The sequence below is a fragment of the Polistes dominula genome, unplaced genomic scaffold, assembly GCF_049000335.1.
Source record: "Polistes dominula isolate Pdom_NZ unplaced genomic scaffold, Pdom_raw_medaka contig_20, whole genome shotgun sequence".
NCBI lineage: Eukaryota > Metazoa > Arthropoda > Insecta > Hymenoptera > Vespidae > Polistes > Polistes dominula.
In genome coordinates this window covers 4,330,131-4,354,081 of record NW_028301147.1, presented here as the reverse complement: position 1 = coordinate 4,354,081, position 23,951 = coordinate 4,330,131, and the positions used below count along the sequence as shown (strand labels likewise).

Sequence of the window (23,951 nt, the reverse complement as noted above, 5' to 3'; positions counted from 1 at the left end):
CGAGCAAAAATGGATGGACAAAAAATGATGTCGGCCGTACGTCGCGGTGGGCGAAAGAACTGCGGCGGCGCCCGGCGTCCGGCGTCGAGGAAGAGGATCCGCGTTAATTTAACAATAATTCAATCGTCAGCCAGCATAAAAGTAAAGAAACAAAGAAAGAAAGAGAAAGAGGGATAGAATGGACAAAATGGGAGAGAAAGAGTGGAAGAAAAAATAAAATTTTCAAAGAACATAATAATTGATTATAATCGCGATGATCTTTGTGTATGTGCGTGGAGATATATTTTATTAATAAATAAATAAATATTTCAATAATCTATCTATATATATAATATATATAAAATATATAACATATATATAATATATATTATATATATATATACTTTAAATGTGAATCTACAGATTTTTTTCAAGAATAAAAACAACGTTAAAATGCTTGAAGAATAGAGGAATTAAAGAAAGAAAGAGACGAATTAAAATTGACTGAGAAAGAAAAAGAAAGAGGGAAGAAGAAAACAATGAGAAAAATATATGAAAAAATAACGGAGAGAAAGAGAAAGGAATAGAATCAAAAATTTATTAACATTGATATTAGAAAATTGAAAATGTGAAAAGAATGATTGGAAGCTCGGCGAAACGTCGCTTTTCTTTCGTCAACCGGGACGCTATACCGGTGCAACGTTCGCTTCTGTTCGAGGTTGTCCGAAAAGTGCTAATTGAAATATCATACATAAATGGTCGAACGATGATCAGACCTTGTCAATGATACGGATATTTATTACAGAGAACAGGAAAATGGACGAGACAAGACGATCGGACAGCCTCGTTTCCTTAGCGGTGGAGCACCTAGCTAACGCGAATCAACAAATCTATCATCTCATCTAAACAAAAATATATACATGTATATATATATATACATATATATGTGTATATGTATATATATGGATATATATGGATATATGTATATCCATATATATATATATATACATATAGAATATAATATACAAGTATATACTCGACACCGGAGCGAATAAATGAATCGGATACCGACAAGTATAATTATACAACAACAAAATACTGCACAAACAGACAGATAAAAGTAAAATAATAGATAGATAGAAAAAAAGAGAGTTAGAGTTAAGACTAAAAAAAAAAGTAAAAATATGAAAGAGCGCAGGCGCCGTATGAGGAGGAGTTGCAAAAGTAAAAGTAAAAGTAATAATAAAAAAAAATAGAAAACAAATCTTTTTAAATAAAATAATTAAAAAAAAAAATTTAAAAGCGTGGCTCAGCTAGGTCGACGAGGAGTGTAATCGTGCCCTTCTGTTTCATTGCCTCTGTTGTAAAGGAGCTAAAAGAGACGAACGAGACGCTGAAAGGGCTACAAACGAGGTTGGAATTGGCGTACGCGTCGACAGCGTCGTCTGGTGCACCGGTCGCCGGTGGAGGAGCACTAGGAGGGCTAGGTAGCGTATCTTGCGGGGGTACGGGAATCAGCGGTACTGTCTTAGGAGGTAGCGTGGCGGTTCCAGGCGGCGTGCCCGGTAGCACTACCCTGACGGCCATCATGGAGACGAAAGATGCTCGGATACAAACTTTGGAGAAGGAGATAGCACTTTTGGAAGCGGAATTATTGCGTATCAAGGAATGCGGTGGTAGATTAAGGGAGCAGTTGTTGAAAGCAACCGCTGTCCCTAGTGGCAGTGGTAGCATGCAACAGCTTCAACAACAATTTCAGCAGCAGCAACAACAACAGCAGCAACAGCAGCAGCAAATGCAGCAACATCAATTAGGTTTATCAAACGTCACAAGTGGCGTTAGTGGTATGGAGCAACAAGCTCGACAGGGATTGGTGACTCCCTTGGGTGGTTCGCAACAGTCCGGCACGTTGGCTTTGGCCAGGGGACCGTCCGTGATGACCTCCCTGGTACCGTACGGTCACTCGTCGTCCACGGCACTAACCACTCCGTTGCTTGCCGGTTCGACAGGTGGAACCTTGAGCGGGAGCAGCGGGGTCGGCGTCCTTGGGGGCGGTTCCTCGTGCCTGGCCGGTATCTCGTCGGGCGCCACCACTGGCGTGGTCAATCCCTATACCGATCGTTACTCCGATCATCACCTTCATCCCCATCAACTTCACCATCATCAACATCACCATCATCATCATCTCCATCAGCAGCAACAACAGCAGCAGCAGCAGCAACAACAACATCAGCAGCATCTATTGCAGCAACAACAGCAACATCAGATCCAGCAGCACTTAAGGCAAATAGAGCCAGCGGCCGCTGGTGCCTTGGCGCTACATGCCCACACCTTCAACAAACACGACCTGAACTTCAAACGGCAAGTAAGTTTCTTCATCAACAACGTGCGCATCGAAAAGAACGACGCCGTCTAGGGAGGTGGGAGGTGTGGCCGCGCGGAATTGGGACGACACCTTTCAAATTACCTTTGAACCTTGGCTCTACCACACGGCTCTAACATAACACCGTATCTTCGTTTATCTTCGACGTCCGCTGAGTGTGTTCTCTCTCACGCGCTTCCGCTCGCTCCCCCTGAAACCCCCTCTTCTCTTCGGCTTTTCGAATATCTACGGAGGAGCATGATGATGATGATGATGTTGATGATGATGATGATGATGATGATGACGACTGAGTAGCATCTGGAGCATGATCTAGAAAATTAACATTTTCAAATATATATATATATACATAAATATTATATATATATATATTATAAACGTGCCTGCTCGTCTCTCGTTTCATCGGATTCAAGAAGAAATAAGAGACGAAGTGAAATTGGGTATTTAAGATAAAGAATGAAAGAAAGAAAACAAAAAAAGAGATAATATACGTTAAAATAAATATTTTTCTCCCTCAAAAAAAAAAAAAAAGAATGAAGAGTGCCTGGAAAAATTAAGTCAATCGAGCCTATCTGATGATATAGTTTCTATTATACACACATAGAATATACATGATAAAAATGAATGAAATATAAGAGAGAAAGGACGGTAACTGAAGGAAGAGAGAGAGAGAGAGAGAAAGATAGAAAAAATGAAAAAGAAATAAAGAAAGAAATAAAAAGAGAGAGAGAGAGAGTATCGCCGAGAAGCTGCATGACGTCGTCGTTGTCGTCGTCGTCGTCGTCGCTTTCACAGATATCGAAGCATCTCGTGGGTCTTCGCCATAAAAACTCCAGATCCTTCTAATCTTATCTTCCAATTCCTTCCATCATTAGACCACCCCTTAACTCTCCACCCACATAGCCTTTATAGCCTTTGAATAACCCCCGGACAAAAAAGTCGCCCTGTGTCGTTACGAATCGACGAGATGAACAAAAATGGCGGATTTTTCGACGAGTAGAGATTATTTCTCTAATGTGCATACATAAATATACATATATTATATACATATATATGTATATATATATATATATTATTTACGAATGACACATCACAAAATGCAATATGGAATTGAACAAATCTTTAAAATCTCCGTTTTTTAAACTACAAAAGTATTAGCTCCTCGAAAGAGTACAAAGTATGTATATGTATGGATATATACTATATACATATATGTATATACATTGAGTCTTATGAATATTCGTATCCTCATTGGTCAATTTAAAATATTCAATAGTTTCTTGTAAAACAATATTTCCTTATTCTTATACACAGAAACATATTTTAAGATTATTCTAATTTTAAATTGATATCAATTTTATTGCAAAAAAGCATTTTAGTATAAGAGAAGTAAAATTGTGTATAATTGATAAATAAATTGGTATCACACAAAATATGCCTAATCGTTATAAGATGCAAAGGAGAATCAACTAATAAGTATTATTTACAAAAACAATTATTGTATCTTACGTAGTTACTAATATTCTTGTGAGATCAATTTTTTATCATTTATGTAAAATTATATTTCATTAACAATAAATTGTTATTTCTTCAATCAAATTGATATCCATTTTGACAATTGAATAACAAATATGTTTCCATGTGAATAAGAATATTGAAGCTTTTTGCATTATAAGTGGAAAATCAATTATTTTAAATGTATAGTGAAAAGTAATACGAATATTCCTGTGACTTGTTGTATATTAAACGTGTATCGAAAGTTAGAAAGAGGAAGAAAGAGGAAGACGTATTTCTTGACCTCGGGGATAGATAAAAAAAGAAGAAATGAAGACCGTCATTTATTTTTGTGACGATCCTTGAACTTTTAAACTAGGACCTTTAGAAATTATCGTCAGAATACGCCTAAATATATACTTTGACATCTCGTCGATTCATATCGATCAATACGCACGATCTAGAAAAACATAGTAAGTGCGTTAGATATGTTGTGTGTATAGTACAATGAAAAAAAAAAATGGATGACGCCTAGCGTAATCCAATTTGACTTTTACTTTTTAAATCACCGAAAGATTTTCCCCCAATCGAGAGAAAGAAAGAAAGAAAGAAAAAAAAAGAAGAACAAAAAATATATAAAAGCCAATCTTTTTAATCTCTGATCATCGGCGATATTTAAAAATGGCGGGAATTTAAATTACCAGAGTAATTATATTTTTTGAGACGATTCTTTTTTAAAATGTTAGTAGAATTATGAATCGAGTATATAACGGAAATTCCCGATTAATACCCTTTATCCGGTTTCTATATATTCATAATTATTATTTAGATATATATATATATATATATATATCACATATATGTGTACGTTTTTAGAAATTAACGCGCTAGACCGATCGAAGATTTATTCATATTTTAGCCTTTTGAGCATGTGTTCGCGATCATCGATCGGTTGTAAATTCTCATTAGTGTCATTCGGGTTTCAAATGTGGCACTACTACTCATTCCACACATTTTTTCAAGGAAAAAAGTTATATCATATATATACATATACATTTATCATATATCATATTTAAATGATATATGATATACAAGGTACATTAAAACAAATGGTGCAATCATTATGAATGATTATATGTCAAAATAAGTCAAAACATCATATATTTTCGTTTGGGGAATCAAGAATATCCTTAATTTTTTCTTTTCTTTCACAACTATGATTATTATAAATATGATTGGTAATTAAAGATTTTTAACATATACTGACTTTGAATATACGATTTTTTTTTTTAAATGCTCCCTCAAACGAACAAATTATGTATATTATTTTATTTTTGACTTATTTTTACACGTGAAATCATTTTCCTCATTTGATTGTACTATTTTTTTTTATACATCCTATATGTATATATGTATATAAATTTAAAAGACGCGGAGAACGATATAAGCAAGATTCCGAAATGTCGAGCCGAGATGAATAAGAGGGAATTGAAAAAAAAAAAAAAATAATAAAATAAAATAAGAATATAAAAAAAAAACAAACACAGAAAAAAAGGGGTTGAAAAGAATCACTTTGAGAGAAAGTCAATCAGAAAGTCATATTCGGTAGCTTCTACTGTTGTAGTTCGTAGAGAGCCCGAGAATAAACTATGCGTACCTAATCACTAGGCCTTAGAGAATGAACGAAAGGGGAAAAGAAAAAGAAAAAAAAACAGAAATAATAATTATAATAATAATAATAATAATAATAATAATAAAGAAAATAAAATTAAAAAATAATATATATATAAAGCAAACGAAGATACGAGTAAAGATGAGAAAATTTTAAAAAGCGAAAAAGTAAAGAAAAAAATGAAAAAATATAATATAAAAGAAGATAATAAGAAAAAAGAAAATAAATTAAAATAAACAAAATGATAACGCACTGTTGAATATTCTAAGATGTCTATAAATGTTGATATTGCGATAAAGCAATTTAAAATGAAGAAAAGAGTATTACGTTCGTTAAATTATTATCACACAAACATACAAACAGTTACACACATGCACACACATATCTATATAATATATATACACATTTATTTATCTACATACGTATTTACATATTTACATATATATTATACACGTATATATAAAAATATATACACACACGCGCGCAAACATATTTACTAAAAAATAAAAAAATAAAAACATATACTAAAATATTACATATACATATACATAAACATATACACAGAAATAAAACGTAGGTAAGAAAAAAAAATAATAAAAATTAAAAAGCTTCCAGCTGTATATTTTCGTAGCTCAGAGCAATTTAATCGATCTTCCCTATTTTTGTCCATAATTTCCGATTGAAATTGAATCCCCAAATTAGTATCCCAGTCTTATAATCTTATCCATGACCCAAGCCAACCCTCTTCTTCCCCTTCCTATCCTAGAAGAACACATACCAGCTGTAACCAGCTGAAAATAAAAATCATACACACCAATTAAAAAATGTTTTTCGGTAAGTAATCCGATTAGATGTCATTGTTCGTAAGAAACATAATCGTGAGATGTTTGAACCCCGTTTTAAAGATTCCTCCTCGAACCCACTCGCCCCTCTCAAAAAACAAAAAAACAGAACAAATTTTGCGTTCACGCGCACGTTATACACACATATATACCTGTATACATGCATATGTCGCGTCGTTTCAAACGTTTCTTCTCTTAAGTGATATTACAAAAAAGAAAAAAAGAAAAAAAAAAGAAACTTCGCTTACATCCCTCTAAAATCCCCAACCCTTGTTATAAATGTTATTCCTGACCCTACGAACGATTTAATAAAAATATAGATGAAAGATATAAGTTTGAAAAGAGAAAGATAAATATATAGAAATAGAAAGTAAGGATAATAAAAATAAAATGACAAAGATAATGATAACAATAAAGAAAAGAAAATTAAAGAAAAGAAAAAAAGGGAAATATGTCTCGAATAATTTCGACATCGTTAAGTTTTATATAATAAATAAATAAATAAATAAATAGATAGATAGATAGATAGATAGATAAATAGATAAATGAATATACATAAATACAATTATACATGCATACAAACAAACGTACGTATACAAACAAATATCGTGTGATTCATAAATTTCGTAGAAAGTGATATATTGCGGTGATAAAAGAATACAAAAAAAAAAAAAATACATAAATATATGTTGAAATTAAAGAAAAGAGAAAAGGAAAAAAAAAGTTAAGAAAATATGGTAAAAAAATGTTATCCTTTAATATAGATAAAAAAAAAAAGGAAAATGATCCACGTTAGGAAAATGATCATTTCGAAATCGATTTCTCTCAACAGTGGAGAATAACACGTTTGGATATAAGAAAGAATGTGGAACTCGAATCTAAACGATGATACAAACTTACAATTACTTTTTTCAATTTTTTTTTTTATAGAAATTTAGAAAATTAAGAGAGTAATAGTTTATAAACATCGTGGATTTTGCAAACGATCTCGCGCGAGATTTTTTATTCATTTGCGAATAATAATAGAAAAATAATTAACAGAAATAAATGAAAAGTTCGAAGACGAATGTAATAAAAGAAAAAGCATACATTATTGTAATCATTTTTAATATCGTTATCGACGATATCCTTTTTTGGATCCTTGACAACATACGAAATCCGAAAAAAAGAATATAAATATAATTAATAAATGAGACACTGTGAGTTAAGGATTAAATGAATGAATGGTAGGAGATGATTAAAAAATATAATCGAGGGTGAAATTAAATGAAAAATGAATGAGAATAATATAACAGATGAGATATTATTAACCAAAAAGACGAATTAAGCAAGCAAACAAACAAAGAAACAAAAAAGAATAAAACGCACGAGAAACCTGGTTCTATTTTAATTAATCCAAGCCCAAAATTATTTTGTTACATTTCTCTCATACTCTTTTCCATAACCAAATATATATGTACCATCAACTTTTTTATTTATTTATGTATATATACGTATATATATAAATATTTGTTATACAAAATTGATCCTCCTCCGCAGACTATTGACAGGCTTGGAGCCGCAGGTGCTACGAGGAAGGTGCAGCCGGGTATGATTGTCCACGGAAAATTGTTTAACGTGTTCCACGTGATGATAATAAAAACAAAACTAAACGAACCGAAAAAAAGGGCAAAAGAAAAAAAAGATGATTTTTTTTTTTTACAAGGCGTATCTTTTATTTTCATCTTTCTTCAAATTTATTATAACTTACGTTATCTATTTTCTTATTCTTTTTATTTCTAATTTTAACGAACAACAAGTCAACTTTTTATTTTCGTTTAATCTTCGTTGAAAGTGTTGATTAAAAGAATGGAAACAAAAAAAATTCAAGAGAGAAGAAAATATGTTATTTTCTATTTTCTCGTATGATAAAAATAAAAAAGAAAAAAAGAGAAATTGATGAATTTATTATTTGGAAACGTTTATCGTGGACTCCTTTAGTTGTTCATCAATCGATTCGTAATATTTCGCATTTTACTTCGCACATTTTTCCTTTCGCTAAAAATCATTCCTTTCTATCCATTTCTCGAAAAATCATTTCCCTTTTTAAACCCTAACATCATTACTTTGTTTCCTTTCGTCTCATCTTTAGTCAAACAACGTCATATCGATTATTCACTAAAAAATCAATCGCTCAATCTAACGCATATTATCACTTCGTCTAATCACGCACTCGTCACGAAACTCGTTAGAGACATAAAAAGAAAAAAAAATGGTCGCAATAATTTCGCTTCGATGATAGTCTCGAATCAAAATATTCATCACGAAAATATTTCACTTAAAAGTATGATCCGCATTAAAGATTTAGATGAACGGATCTATATTAGGATTAGTTTCTAATCGTGATTATTATCGTTCATCGTTATATTTCATCCTCCCTTTTTGTTATTGCATGTATCATCCATTACGTTCGAGAGATCGATTACGATCGCTCGATATATTATATTATAGATCGTTATAAATCGTTTATTCTCTTTTTTTCTCTTTCAGCAAAGAAGAAAAACTAATAATAACAAAAAATTAGGATTTCAGGTTTCATAAAATAGAAAACAAGAAAAAAACAATTATTTCTAAAAGGATCATTAATATTAATTAATTATCTTGTACGATCGATCATCTCGAACGATTTTACCAAACGAAAATCAAATCTTGTGAGACGCATGGGAATCCCACAAAAGTGTGTGTGTGTGTGTTTTTTTTTTGTTCGTGCAGTTTGCATGAAGCATGTATTTTAAGCTCGATTATTATGTATTACATCAACGATGCATCCCTCATCATCTAGCTCTCATCATCTCTCGTAAAGCAATTTGCGATAAGTAAGGTAAACGAGAAATATATACATATAGAAAGAAAAAAAGAAGATTAAAGAAATGGAAAAACAAAACAAAAAATTAGAGAAAAACAAATATCCGACAGTTCGGTCATTTCTTTTTTTCTTTTCACAATAAAATCTTTCCTGCTAGATTGAAAGATTAAGCTCGAAAGGTGTTTTTAAATCAATGACCGAACCCTGACGGATATTTCTACTCGTATATCGTTCTACGTCGACCTTCGGAATTACGATAGCAAGGGGATCGTTTCGTTTGTTCTGCGAGGAAAACTTATGTGTATGTCTTACGTTTTCTTTGGTGACTACCACTACCAACAAAGAAACGAATTTAATTGTCAAATCAATTTTAAATTATCAATTTTAATTTTTTTTTTTTGTTTTTGTTTTTACGCTTTGATTTTTATTTGTGAGATCGTTAGTTCATTCTTCTTCCTTTACCGCGTTTTTTAAGATATTGTAAATACTTCTTTGTTTTTCATTGCATAAAAGTTTTGTTCAAATAATAATAATAATATTATTAATATGAAAAATAATTACAAGTAAAATGGGGATAATTATTAAAAATGAATTGAAACGCGCAGATTAAAGCGACGTGATTTCTTTGCTGTTGGAAATTTAAATATTAAGTAAGGTACATACAATTTTAGAAATTAAGTCTTATGATTAAGTTAGCGATAAGTCAGCAGAGGTTGGCGGGGTACCTAACTCCGCAAACATTTTTTTCTTCCATTAATCCAGAAAATATCAACCCTTAAATAAATAAGTAATAAGTTCATTCAATCGAGCAAATTTTTAATAACGATAAAATTCAATTCAATTCTACTTTATTTGAAAGAACAATAAAAGGTGTACAAAAATCTTGTAAAATGATGTTGTTTTTTTTTTATAAAAAAAAAAAAACAAAAAAAAGAAGGATTGATGGAAGGAAAAAAAAGGAGCGGAATTGGGTGACCTAGGTTGGTTTTGAGCGAAGCATTATTAAACGTGGTGCCCCCAATATTCTAGCTTTCTGAGGAGGTAAGGATATTCTTCACCCGACAGAGAAGCACTTACAACTCACGACCTTTCTTCCTTCGTTTCCATCTACGTGATCAGAAACCAAAAAAAAAAAAAAGAAAAAAGAAACAGAGTCCCCGTATTATAAAAAAAAAAAAAACAACCAAAGAGAAACACGTAAAAATCGGAGGATGTGTTTTTTCGATGTGTTACGTTTTTTTTCCGTAGTCACTTTCTCTCTCTATTTCTCTGGTGTGAATCCATTTGTTGATCGACTGTTGCCAATAGAAAAATCATCCGTGTTTTTTAATCATTGACTGTTTTTATACTGAATTTTTACACGATTTTGACATACACAAACAAACATACATGCATATTTACACTCACACAGCAAACACATATTTGAATATTTCTTTATTTAGCCTGCCGGCAACACCGTCGAAGGAATTTAAAATTTAGACTCGATTTAATCGAGCTTGTCGTTGCAAAAGAAGATTCAAAAAATTAAATATACGACGTTCTTATTTTTAAATTTCGTCGTATGTTAACTTGACTTCGCTTTTTTTTTTTATTCTTCTGTATATCAATGTCTTCTTTTAATCTCTTCGTCTGTGTGTTCTTCTACGTATATTCTCTAATTGTATTTTTTTTTTTTTATATATATATGTATATATATTTTGCTTTTCGTTGCAATTTAATTCGCGTTGTTTCAAGAGAATTTGATTGAAGGCTATTGGGGTTAAATCGACGTTTAAATTTTGAAGCCTGGTTGTAGTGGTGATGGAACCAGCCTTAGTTCGATGTCTTCATGTAGTACTTTTGTCTCATTCATCAGCATCAATCAAATCAATAATAATTACAAAAAAAATATGAAAAAAAAGAAAAGAAAAGAATATCTCCGAATTTGAGGACACCCACATCTCATCACTCGACCGCTAACTTTCATCATTCGATTCAGTATGTGTGCGTGTGCGTGCCGTCTTTTTTTAATTAAAAAAAAGAAAATAATGAAAAAATATCGTAGATAGTCGTTTTCTCTATATTATGTAGTTTCTCCTTTCTCGCGATTAAATTAAAGAAAAAATATAACGAAGAAGATAAAAAAAAAATAAAAGGAAAGGAAAAGAGAAGAAAAATTATTTAAAGACAAAAAAAAAGAATCATAATAAATAAATGAAAGAAAGTAAAAAATATAAATACGAGTAAAAAAGAAAAGTATACAAAAAAAAAAGAGAGGAAAAAAAATACTAAATAGAGAAAACACATACGTTGATTGAACTCGTCGAATGATCCTGACGAGAGAGAGAGAAAATTTTCAAACCCTGTTTACTCCCCCTTATTTTTTTTCTTTTACCTAGTATCATCCCTTTTGTGATCGTAGACAACGATCGATGGATCGCGAGGAAACGCGCGATTCGACAATCGTTCGTTCGCATCTTAGAAAAGCTCGTAGCACGATGATAGAAGAAATAATTTACAAATAGACAAAAAAGAAAACTAATGAAAATTAAAGAAAAAAAAAAAGAAAAAAAAAAGAAGAGAATTAATTAGTGCACTTGAAAACTACACGAGCAGGGTGAAGAGGACACTTTTTGATATTTTTATTTTTCAATCGTTCTCCTTCTCTATTTCTTTCTCTTTCTAAATCATCAAAATGTATAATAATTTGTACGATTTTGATTTTCAATGTTACGAACAAAATAAAAAAAAAATAGAAAGAGAAAATGATTAGAAAGAATAGAAAGAGATAAAGAGAGAGAAAGAGACACACCATATTTAAACGTCAATTCGATCTGCTCGGAAGTTTTCACGTAGAAAATGCTTTTGTTTTCAAAGATTTGCGTGTTATCAGAAGAATCTCACGTGCATGTTTCGAACCTTCGATAAGCGAGCGTGTGTACACGTTTTTTCGTAAAAATATTATCAAATTATTGAAGTATTCAAATTAAGAGTTTATGAACAATGAAATAATGAGAGTTGTTTTTCGAAAGTGGCTCATTAATTAAAAATTCAGCTTTGCTTGTAAAAATACGAGCACAATTTCGTTCGAAGATTCGAGTTCGAATCTCGTCAAATTATAGGCTGTGCCAAAAATACATCGGAGGGTTAAAAAATATTTATAAATAGTTTGCAAAATTTAATAATAATTTTCGTTTTTTTTTTTTTAAATTTGTCAAATAAAATTATTTTCTAAAATTACGAAACTTTAAAATATTTTTAAAAAAGTGTAATGTGAAATTTTATAATCATATAAGAATTTTTGGTATACCCTGGTATAATAATCACAGTAGAAAATAATGCACATCACAAATAGTTGTTTTAGCAGCAACAGCATCATCAAATATAATAAAATATTCTAACAGCCACTTTCAAATAACATTATTTTTGTATTTTTTATTTCTGTATTAATTTTCATTCAAATTAATTGAAATAATGCTTAACTCTCGCTTATGGAAGAACCGTGAGTTCTCTTCTATCTTCGTCAACGCAAAATCTATTGCGTAGCACTGTTTAGCTTCAAACTATTAGTTAGACACATTAGCTGTTACAACACTACTTACTTACTTACTTATGTTTGTTTTTTTATGCTTGAAATCGTTGCGAGTTCTCACGGTATTAATCAAATATTCATTTCAATTAATAAACAAAATAATAATCCGCGATAGCTCGTAACGAAATATCACTTTTAATGCGGCCTGCTGATGCCAGAGTAGATCTCAGACGAGTTTAGGTACGTACACGAAGAAAAGAAAGAGGAACAACAATAAAAAGAAAAAAACAAAACCAAAAAAACTAAAAAACCATTTAAAAAAAAAATATAAAGACAAAGAAAGAAACAAACAGACATTAAAAAAAAAGAACAAAATAAGAAAAACACGTACATAATATACGTCCTTGATCCTATCTTGCAAACTTGATCCTTGATCCAACAAATTGAACCAATACATCAATATATATATATTTCAATATAAATATCAATTGAAAATTCTCTGACACTACTTTAAAACACGTATATAATGTACACTGGAGAGGAACACTTGTTCGTATCGTTGGTTTTTTTATTAAACCGCTGCATGCCTGTTAAAAGTACATATATACATATAAATCAACCTCGAGTATGACTACGTTTCAACCCTAAACCAAATCCTATTTTAATATAATGATTTTTATCTTGTTAATGCGTTACATGTAAAACAATAACTTTTGTTGAACTTATACAAATTATTTTCAACATATTAAATAAATAAAATGAATGTACATATATATATATATATATATATACACTATAATGTAATTTTAGTTAAATTAGTTACATGTACTTAACAAGATTTTTCCAAATTTTACAATTTAAAATAAACGATAAAGATTAAAAAAGATCTAATAAGAATTAAATTTATTCATTATAACAGAACACCATGAATTACATATATCGAATAAAATTGATTAGAAATTCGAAAAAAAATACAAACAAAAATTTATTTTTGAAACGAAGATGAAATTGTAAAAATGTGGTAGAAATGTTTGGTCATGCTCGGGTAATGGCGGGGAGAGACGGAAAGATGATAGAAAAGAAAAGCTTCCGTTACTCGTTGCCATAAAAAATAAACCGTCGTCTTCGTCGTCAACGTCGTCAACGTCGTCAACGTCGTCGTCTACGTCGTCGTCTACGTCGTCGTCGTCGTCGTCGAGGTCGACGAAGCCATGAGATCCAATCCTCTCCTGGACGACGAATTTTTTCCGCAGCTGGAAGAACTCAGAACGGAGTTGCAGAGAAGGGATCAGGAACTATTGGGGATGTCAGCTAAAATGAAAACATTGGAGGAACAACATCAGGATTATCAACGTCATATAGCCGTACTCAAGGAATCCTTATGCGCAAAAGAGGAACATTATAATATGTTACAAGCTGACGTAAGTGTTTCAAAAAATAATAACAATGTTGATAACAGGATTTTAAGAGTAGACAACAAGAATTTTATTACAAATTTTTTATTCAAAATAAATTAACCCCTTAACGCACAATTTTTTTGAAAAAAAAAACCGGCCAAAAAAATCAATTTTTTTTTTATGTAAAAAAAACACAATTTAGAACATTGTCTTAGCAAAAAAAATTAAAAAATACAAAATTAATCAAAATTTTGATAGCAGCATAGGATACAACGCCGCTCGAGTTAACTCGAGCGTGCAACTTAAGGGGTTAATAAATAAAAAATAATTGTAAACGCGATTAAGATTATGTCATTTGTTATAGATTTAAAAATAAAATTATTTATTAAATTATTTAGAATAAACTATTGCTATTCGTTAGATCCAAATTAGGGAAATCTAATGTGTGTCATAAAAAATAATAATGTTAAATTCTTAATGTTACCATTTAAATTATAATTCAAAGTAAAACAAATTTTCTAGAAAAACACTTAACAGATCAGATAAATAAATAAAAATAAGATAATTAAAGCTATTCAATGATGAATCAAACTTTTCTAATTGCACACAAAAGATTTTGTATTTTTTTACTCGTTTAAAACTAAGGGATGAAAGAATATAAACAAAAAAAACAGCATTAGAAAGAGTTAGGTAGTTCTGTGACGTCCGTCGTAACGAAAGTGGCAAAGCTGCAAAGCTGCGAAATCGAATTTGGGAGAGCCCACCTACGCGGGAAAAGGAGGAAGGCCAAGCAAGCTGCAGAGTAGGAAACTGGGTCGTGGGAAGCATTTCTCTTGGCCTCTCCTCGCGTGTCGCTTCGAGTCATAGCGTAAATTCCGACATTCGAGTGTCGTATATGGTGTCAGATAACATATTACGTGCCTTTAAATATTACAGTGATTCGAATATACTTTGATTAATCATCTTGTTGTTGTTCTTATTCTTCTTATAAAAAAAATATCTTCGTTATTATTATTATTATTATTATTATTATTATTATTATTATTATTAATTAATACTATTCGTATGCGTAAGTTAGATGACATGTGTGTCGCCGGCACGTTTATCTTCCCAGGTCGAGGAAATGCGGCAAAGGTTGGAAGAGAAGAACAGGATGATCGAGAAGAAAACTCAAGCAGCAATGCAAGCGCAACAGGAACGCAACCGTATGAACAACGAGTTAACTGAACTTAAGGATCACATGGATATCAAGGATAGAAAAATCAACGTTCTTCAACGGAAGGTAAGATTTATTATTTATTTACATTAGCCTATATTTATATTCAAAAAAAATTTTTTTTTTCAAATTTGACTCTTTTAAATAATTTTAACATGGCAATAAGATTGATAGAATCTGATGACCAAAGTTTTTCGCCAAGGTAATCTCCTTATATATTGATCATATCAATTTATTTATAATCCTTCAATTTTTGTAATAGTTTCAAGATATCAATTAATCTTTGTGAACGTAATATTTTTGTCTTTTAATATAATCGTCTTACGATCTTAAAATCGAATTTACGAGCAAGCGAATTTTATTTTAAATCCTTCGAAAATGTTCTAAAGGTTAATTGAATTTTCTTCGAAATTTCAAAGCGTGTCATGTGCGTTAGTTATCCGACCTATTTTATGATATTTATAGTGGTAGGTTATTAAATATTGCTTATATTAGATAGGTGAATGTTAGATAAGCGTTTTATTATTATTTTCTATCCTCTAGCGTAATATTATTTATAATATCGTTTCGTTTATCCCACACGTGTAGCATTTATTTTTCTTTATCTCACACATTCATATATTATTTTATATTTAATTTAAGTTACTTCTGTTATATTTGTAAAATAAAATCAACAGATGTAAATCATAGGTTTAAAATATTAAATAAAGCATCCTTAGATTGCGTTGTGTCTTTGGTTTATTTGATTTATTTTTCATTTCTTATGCACCTTACCTTATTTATTATTTAATTAAATTAATTTTATATCTATGAATGGTTTAAAAAAAAATGAAAAAAACGCATAATTTTGAGTTTTTATTTATAATCAATGAAAATTATGCGATTCTTTAATGTTTTTGTAGACAATGGACTTTTACACCATCTTCATAATAAACGACTTAATTTTGTATGTTTCATTTTTTGTTATAGGTTCTATTATTGTTTCACAAATTTTTTGTATTAATTTAGTTAAAAATATTATCATCCATTTTAGTACGTTAAAAAAAGTCCTTTTACCATTAGTTGAAAAATTAGATGAACCAAAAAATACGAAGATGAGCTAATTAAAGGTAGGTGGTGACCCAATCATAATAATTGTTCATATGTTTAATTTTTATATATGTGAACTAATATTTAATTGATTCCATTAGATACCCAAATTCCTCTATTAACAAAACTTGAAAAAAAATCCTATACGAAATAAAATGTGAACGTTTCTAATTAAACATAAATAACGAAGTATGTTCATACAAAAGCATGATTAATCGTTATCAATTTGACTCGTTAGCAAATGTACACGTTGTTAACGAGGAACATATTCGTTACGTAAACACACAAAGATGTCTGTTATATATACATATTTAATGTAAATTAAATTATAAACAACATATATCATAATATTTGTATCTTTTACTAATCAAATAATCTTATGTTTACGAGGATTTTGGGGAGATGATGAAAAAGAATTAGTGGTGATGGTAGTGGTGGGGATGTCAAAAAGATCCAAAAGTTAAAAGATGAGTTCGTGTGTAACTGCAGATCGAAAATCTGGAGGATCTGCTGAAAGAAAAGGACAACCAGGTTGATATGACGAGAGCCAGGTTAACGGCTATGCAGGCCCACCATTGCAGTAGCGAAGGTGCTCTTAGTACTCTCGAAGAAGCAATAGAAGATAAGGAAAAGCAAATGGCACAATTACGGGAACAGAGGGATCGCGCTGAACAAGAGAAACAGGAAGAAAGGGAATTACATGAGCGAGAAATTGCCGAGTACAAAATGAAGATTCATGCTTTCGAGTCTGAAGTGAGTTAAGATTCATCGTTGACTCTTTTATTTTTATTTATTTTCTCTTCGACGTCTCTACGAATTTATCTACCAAGATAATTGAGTTAAATAGTTGACTCTGTTTCTTCGTTAAAAAGATACAATTTTCCTTTGGGGGATTTCTACCCTCGGGGGTTTGACGTCTTATTGGATAAAAAAAGATCCGATAAAGTCAAAATTGTTTCTTTTTTTAAATATAGCAGTAAATAAATATTTTTAAAGTTTTGTATTAAATAGGTAAATGTTTTTGTCTTGAAAGAAATTAGTGGCTATATTTAATTAGGAATTGAGGTTACCAGTTTGTTATCAAATTTATTTTTAGGAAAACACAATTTCCCCTTCCTTTGTTATACAATTATAAAAATACCTTTTAACCAGGTGGAGAAACTTGGTGCTCGATTGGAAAGAGCACAAGCAGAAAAAGATCGACTTGAGGCAAAACTAGAAAGTTCGCAATCTGAGTTAGGCAAGAGCAAAGCCGAACTGGACAAAGCAGCATCCGAAGTCGGTCGCAGTGGAGCCGATTGGGAAGCCGCCAAGCAAAAGTTGGCCAGGTTGGAATTAGAGAAGGAAAGACTCAGGCACGAAATTGAAAGGACACAGACCTATGGTAGGAGTACCTTGAATTCTTCTGAGGAAATAGATCGAATTCAAGAAAGAGCAGAGAAAACAGCAGCTGATTTGAGAAGAGCTCAAGCTGAACTTAGGGTTACACAAGCCGATAATGAAAGGGCAATGGCCGAAGCTGCTGCCCTTCAAGAAAAGGTAAGATTCTTGCTAATTGGTAAATTCTTGCAATTTGTAATAAATTTGTAAATTTTATTGAAGTAGAATTAATTTCATTCGTAGATATGAATAAAACACAAGATTGAAGTAAATGTACAACAGGGTAGCATAAAAATCAGTTTATATTTACAATTATTCATTTCTTTATCGATTACTACGAGTAATCCTTAACATTTGTTTGCAATCAAACATCTCCATACTCAAATAATAAATATTCGCTAGGTAGAGTCCTGAATAGTTAAAAGGTTAGAACAATCAACCAGAAATAGGAATACTCGTGGTTTGAATTCCGGATCAATATTTTCACGAATCCGACATTTGTTAATTAAACGTGTATACAACAATAATTCATTTTGGTTAACCAATTTATATGCTAGCCCTATTTCGTATGACCTTTAGATTGATCGATCGCCTGAATCAACTTGATAGTTTAGCTCCAGGCCAACTTTCAAAAGGATCAATCTCCCATTTTCGTGAACAATCGGCATTAATTGCAATCGATTTACATCCTTATCTGTCTCATCATCTTCCCTTTACTTTGCCTATCTCATGGTTCTATCGTGGAAACTCATGTAACCAATGAGAATCAATTTCTAATCAGAGCTTCCTTCTTCGCCTGGACATTTACCACAATCTACACGATATAAAACTCATCTTTTAGAGGAAGCAGAATCGATATAACTATCTTCCCGACCAAACGACTGGAAAATTGTTCAAAAATGATCTAATTCGTTACACCAAAGATAGACACCTTGAATAAATTAAACAATGTTTCTCCAATTAGATTTTCTTTGAGCCGGGCTTATCTATCACGTTACTTTCAAGAAATTTTATAAGAACTTAAAGCATAAATATCGATCAGGTTTTAATCTAACTGACTTAATCGCAATTGTTAATATTTTATTATCTTTCTTTTCTATATCTATGTTTTTCCCCAATAATATCATTCGGATTCATTTATTGATAATTTATTATTCAATGAGGATAATGTTTGATATCAAAGAAAGTTCAAGAGATACTTACATCAATCAATGCTAGAGAAATAGACAAGATAATCCTAGTCCGATTCAAACAATATATGTAGAAACGTATTAACGTCACGTTAATTATGGATTATAACGAGCAACGAGTATGTGCTTACATTATGCCCTGTTATATATATATATGTATGTGTATATAGTATACTTACCTACTGTACGCTTGGTGGTTTTGTAGTATGCGTGAAATGATATGGCTATTACCGGAGGGAAAGTATATGATAGGAATCGATGTGGGTTAATCCTTTTATCATTTAATAAGTCACATTAAGTGAAGCTTGTTAAAGTGCTGAAATAATATTTTACTGTACAGTTATTATTATAATAGTAAGATGAATAAATAATTATCAGCAATATTTAATTTGAATTTTTGTATGTACCGTTGTACTGTTAGTTTTTTGTGGTTTCAAGGAAACCTATTAAGAAGTACCAATACTCAATAATACACAGCCCAACAAAAATATTAATTATACTGCAAATAATTATAAACTCACCTTCGTGAATAATAAAAGAATCTTTTATGAGGATTGACCTTATTCATTTAACAATTAGAAAAACTTTTATCAATAATATTAAAATATTTTAAATTTTTGAATTCTAAAACTGTTTGTGAATGATTGAAAATTAATTGTTTTTTAAAGGTTGAGAAGAGTCAAGGTGAGGTGTACAGGCTAAAGGCAAGATTAGAAAATGCTCAGACGGAACAAGAAAGTCTACGAGAGGAATACGATCGAGCTCAATCATCAGCAGCACGTCTTCATTCGGAGAAAGAAAAGGCAATAGGTGAACTCGAAAAAGCCCAAGAGGAACTGGAACGCACCCAAGCCACACTCGGCAAGGCACAATTGCAGCAAGACAAATTGCAGAATTTACTCGATAAAACTCAAAGCGAGGTAGACAAACTTCAAGAGAAACTCGACAAATCACAAACCGAAGTTCGTAGAGTAAGTAAAATAAATTTTGATCTTATATACAATTGAATTTATCTTTAACAATCATAAAAAAATGATCAAATTAAAATAAATTCTTTTATCATTTTTTAGATGCAAATGGAAAGAGAAAAACAAAATTATGATTTTGAGAATTTGCAAAGTCAATTGGACAAGGCATTGGGTCAATCAACCAGAATGCAAAAAGAACGAGAAACGATACAGTTAGAGGTTGATCGTCTTCAAGACAAATACGAAAAAGCTCAGGTAAGTAATCAACTTGTTCAATTAAAAGGTGAGACAATTGCAAAGATGATTTCTTATTTATTTCGTTGTCTGTTATTATAGATGATCATGCAACGACTTCAGAAGGAAAGAGACACCTTCCAAGTAGAAACAGAAACGTTGAACGAAAGGATAGAGTTCCAACAGAGTCAAATAGCTAAGATGCAACGTGAAAAGGAAAATGTATTGTCCGAGCTCGAATTAGTGAAAGAAAGATGGGACAAGACGCACAATTCTCATCAGAAGCTAACCGTGAGTAAATGGATAATTGATAAAAGAAGTTTAATAGTTAAATTGTAACTGTAACATATTTTTTCCATTTCATTTAGATCGAGCGAGATGACGCATTAACAGAGGTTAAAATTTTAAAAGAAAAACTGGAAAAAGCTCAATATTCTATAACAAAAGCTCACGAGGAACGAGAAAGCGTAAGCAAGGAATTTGAAAAAATGTTGGAGAAATACGACAGGTAAGATTTATCTTATTTATATCGATATTTACTATTACCTACTATCGAATATTATTTAATTTATTAATAACCGATTATCGCGTACAGAGCTCAGAGCGACGTGTATCGGCTACAAAACCGAATCGAAGTGATGGAAGCCGACAAGGATAGATTGGAGCTCGAAGCTGAGAAGCAACAGATGCTGACGGCTAAGAGTAGAGAGGACGCGCGTAAAGCTCAAGAAGAATTAGCCAGGGTCCAAGAGATGTACGACAGGGCTGCTTTACAGCTTGGTCGAACGAAAGAACAGGAAGAGAAATCTAAAGAGGACCTGGATAGGCTGGCGGTCGATCTCGAGATGATGCGCGAACGTTACGAAAAATCTCAAATAGAATTGCGTCGTTTACAGAACGAACGTGAAAAATTGGTAGGTGACAACGAACGAATAACATTCGAATTGGATAGAGCGCATACGCAATTGAACAAGGTTCAAGCGGCTATGGAGAAAACCCAGGAAGAATTGGCACGTATGCAGTTGGAGATCGAAAAGGTTTACGAGAAATACGACCGCCAGCAAGCCGAAGTTAGGAAAGCTCAAGCTGAGGCTGAAAGATCTAAAGCCGAAGCTGAAAGCGCGCGAGTCGAGTGCGAAAGGTACGCGACTCGATTCGGTAAATATCAGGAAACTCAAGGACGTCAGAAGGAGGAAAACGAATTGGCGAAACTGGAGGTCGAGAGGCTACGTGATCGTCTGGAGAAGGCACTGGCGGAATTGGAGCGTGCGAGGAAGGCCGAGCAGGACGCATCGAGGTTGCGCGCCGACTTGGAACGAGCGGAGGGTGTTCGAGGTAAATACCAGTACGAACAGGAGAAATGGCAGAGCGAGGGTAGTAGGCTACAACAGGAGGTCGAGAAACTGAGGGAACGCCTAGAGGGTCGGGAAGCCGAATTGAAGAGGCACCAATCGAGCAACGCAGAACTCGAGGAGAAGCTGCACGAGACGCAGCTTCAGCTCGAGCGTGCTCGCGAGGAAACTAACAAGGCAAATGCCGCGCAAGAGAGGAATCGCGGCGAAATCGAAAGGGCTAGGATCGAGACCGAGAAGATACGTGATCGGCACGATAAAATCAAGGCTAAGTCAGACGCCCTCGAAGCGGACAACGAAAAACTCCGCGTCGAGATCGTCAGGCTGGAGAGGTTGATGCAGACCGAGGGTAAAACGAGATCCGAGAGCGCGAGCATCGAAGTCGAACGGTTAAGAGCAAGCCTGGACAAGGCCTTGACCGCTCGTAATCAGGTTGAACTCGAGGCTGGTAGATTGGCTAAAGAACTCGAGAAGGTTCATATGCAGACGACCAAGTATCAAGAGGCAGCCGAGTTGAACAAGAAGGAGCTCGAGCGTCTAGCCGCTGAGATGACCTTGCTAAGAGAGGAGAGGGACGCGCTCCATCAGGAGCTACGCCGCAACAATATGCTTCAACAGCAGAAGCAACAAGTCACCGAGGATGTGGTGAGAATGGAACACGAGTTGCAACTGGCGCAACGAGAGCGCGACAAGATGGCGGCCATATTGGAGAACAGGGAGAAACATTCGGAGAAGATAGAAAAGATCAAGGAAAAACTCGAGGCCGAGGCTAAGCAATTGCAGGTCGAGAGGGATCAATTGGTTATTCAATTAGAAAAATCTCAAGAGATGTTGGTCAATTTCCAACAGGAATTGAATGCAAACGAGGCGGAACTCGAGCGTCAACGGGAAGAGGTGCGCCGTTTGCAGCAACTGCAACAACAACGAGTGCACGCGCAAACACCCGATCGTGCCGCGAAGGAAGCTCTCGAGGCAAACATGCGGGAGGTACATCGATTGAATCAACAAATTCAAACGCTTACGCAGGCACAAACAAAGGAACGCCAGAGAGCGGAGCAAGCGGAAAAACGTGTGCAAGAACTTCAAAGGCAGATCACAACAAGGGGTGCCGAAAGTGGTTCGGTCGCCACCGAGGCGCAACTCGAACAATGGAGGAAACTCTGCGAAACGGAGAAACAACGCGCGGACGCTGCTGAGAGACAAGCAACGGAACTTCAGAAGCACATCCAATCGATCGAGAGACAATTACACGCCCAGCAACAGCAAATACAACAAATGCAGATGACGATTCAACAGCAGCAACAACAGCTTCAACAACAACCGGCAGCCGGGCCGCAAACGCAGAACGGGCAGGAGGCGGCTCGATTAAGAAAAGAACTTGAGCGCGCTCAAGAGGAAATTAAACAGGGCACGGTTGAACGCGAGAGGTTTAAGGCGCAGCTCGAGATGCTGTGCCAGGAAATCGAGAAAAATCAGGTTAGAAGCAGCAGCATCATCATCGTCGTCATCGTCATTATAATTATCATCATCATCATCATCATCATCATCATTATTATCACCATCATTACTACCACCTTTGTCATCACCACGATCACCATCACTACTACTACAACAAATATTACTACTATTATTGCAACAATTAAGCACAACTATAGTGATAATGTATACTGGCACAAATCCTCCTCAATTGTTATCCAACGCGAGCACTTCAGCCCGAATATATATATATACTACATATATATATATATATATATATATCTCTATCTCTGCGTTGATTATTGTTGTTCGTCGGTAGCATCGCTGGAATCACGTGATGGAGAGTCCACGTGAAGTTATCTATTTATCACTAACTATAATCACTCTTTATGTCTCTCTCACTCTCTCTTCACTCACTATCTTTGTCTCTCTCTCTCTGTCATCACCATATATATATATAATCACCATCATCGTGATCCTCGTCGATGGCGATGCGGCGGGAACTGAAGCGGACGCTTCTCTTCGACGGATGTGTATACTTGTCACTCTAAATCTCACTCTTTCTCTCTCTCTCTCTTTTTCTCACTCTCACTCTCTCTTAAATTATATATATATATTTCACGGGACATATATATATGCAATATCATAGACATATATGTATGTAACAAAACATAAAAAATAATAAATGGCCAGTCGGACAGAGAAGGCAAAAAATATAAATTAAAAATATGTAAATAGAAAAAAATACAAAGAAATCACATCCACGTTGTTGCACTACCCGTGAGCACTACTTTCTTCACACTTTGTTAATTGAAAGAAAAAAAAAAAGAAAATAAGAACAAAAAACAATAAACAATACTAAATACCTTCTCGAGTCGCCGCAGCACGCTACGATGTCATGCAGCACGACGCAATATTTTTAATAA

General features: G+C 33.2%; 1 protein-coding gene across 6 annotated transcripts in view; it reads left to right on the top strand.

Annotated features, from left to right (window-relative positions):
• brp (ELKS/RAB6-interacting/CAST family member bruchpilot) overlaps positions 1-23,951 on the top strand; it is a 71,826-nt gene that overhangs the window by 44,289 nt on the left and 3,586 nt on the right. For 3 of the 6 annotated variants that reach the window (XM_089177391.1, XM_089177396.1, XM_089177393.1), the window contains 10 exons: positions 1,349-2,344; positions 13,977-14,144; positions 15,235-15,402; positions 16,915-17,178; positions 17,578-17,964; positions 19,664-19,966; positions 20,066-20,218; positions 20,300-20,488; positions 20,566-20,705; positions 20,793-23,025. In XM_089177391.1, the coding sequence (XP_089033517.1) occupies positions 1,349-2,344; positions 13,977-14,144; positions 15,235-15,402; positions 16,915-17,178; positions 17,578-17,964; positions 19,664-19,966; positions 20,066-20,218; positions 20,300-20,488; positions 20,566-20,705; positions 20,793-23,025 (5,001 nt within the window). Of the gene's footprint in view, positions 1-1,348; positions 2,345-10,241; positions 10,254-13,976; positions 14,145-15,234; positions 15,403-16,914; positions 17,179-17,577; positions 17,965-19,663; positions 19,967-20,065; positions 20,219-20,299; positions 20,489-20,565; positions 20,706-20,792; positions 23,026-23,951 lie in introns of all 6 variants that reach the window. The other 3 variants (XM_089177392.1, XM_089177394.1, XM_089177395.1) reach the window with 3 other exon arrangements.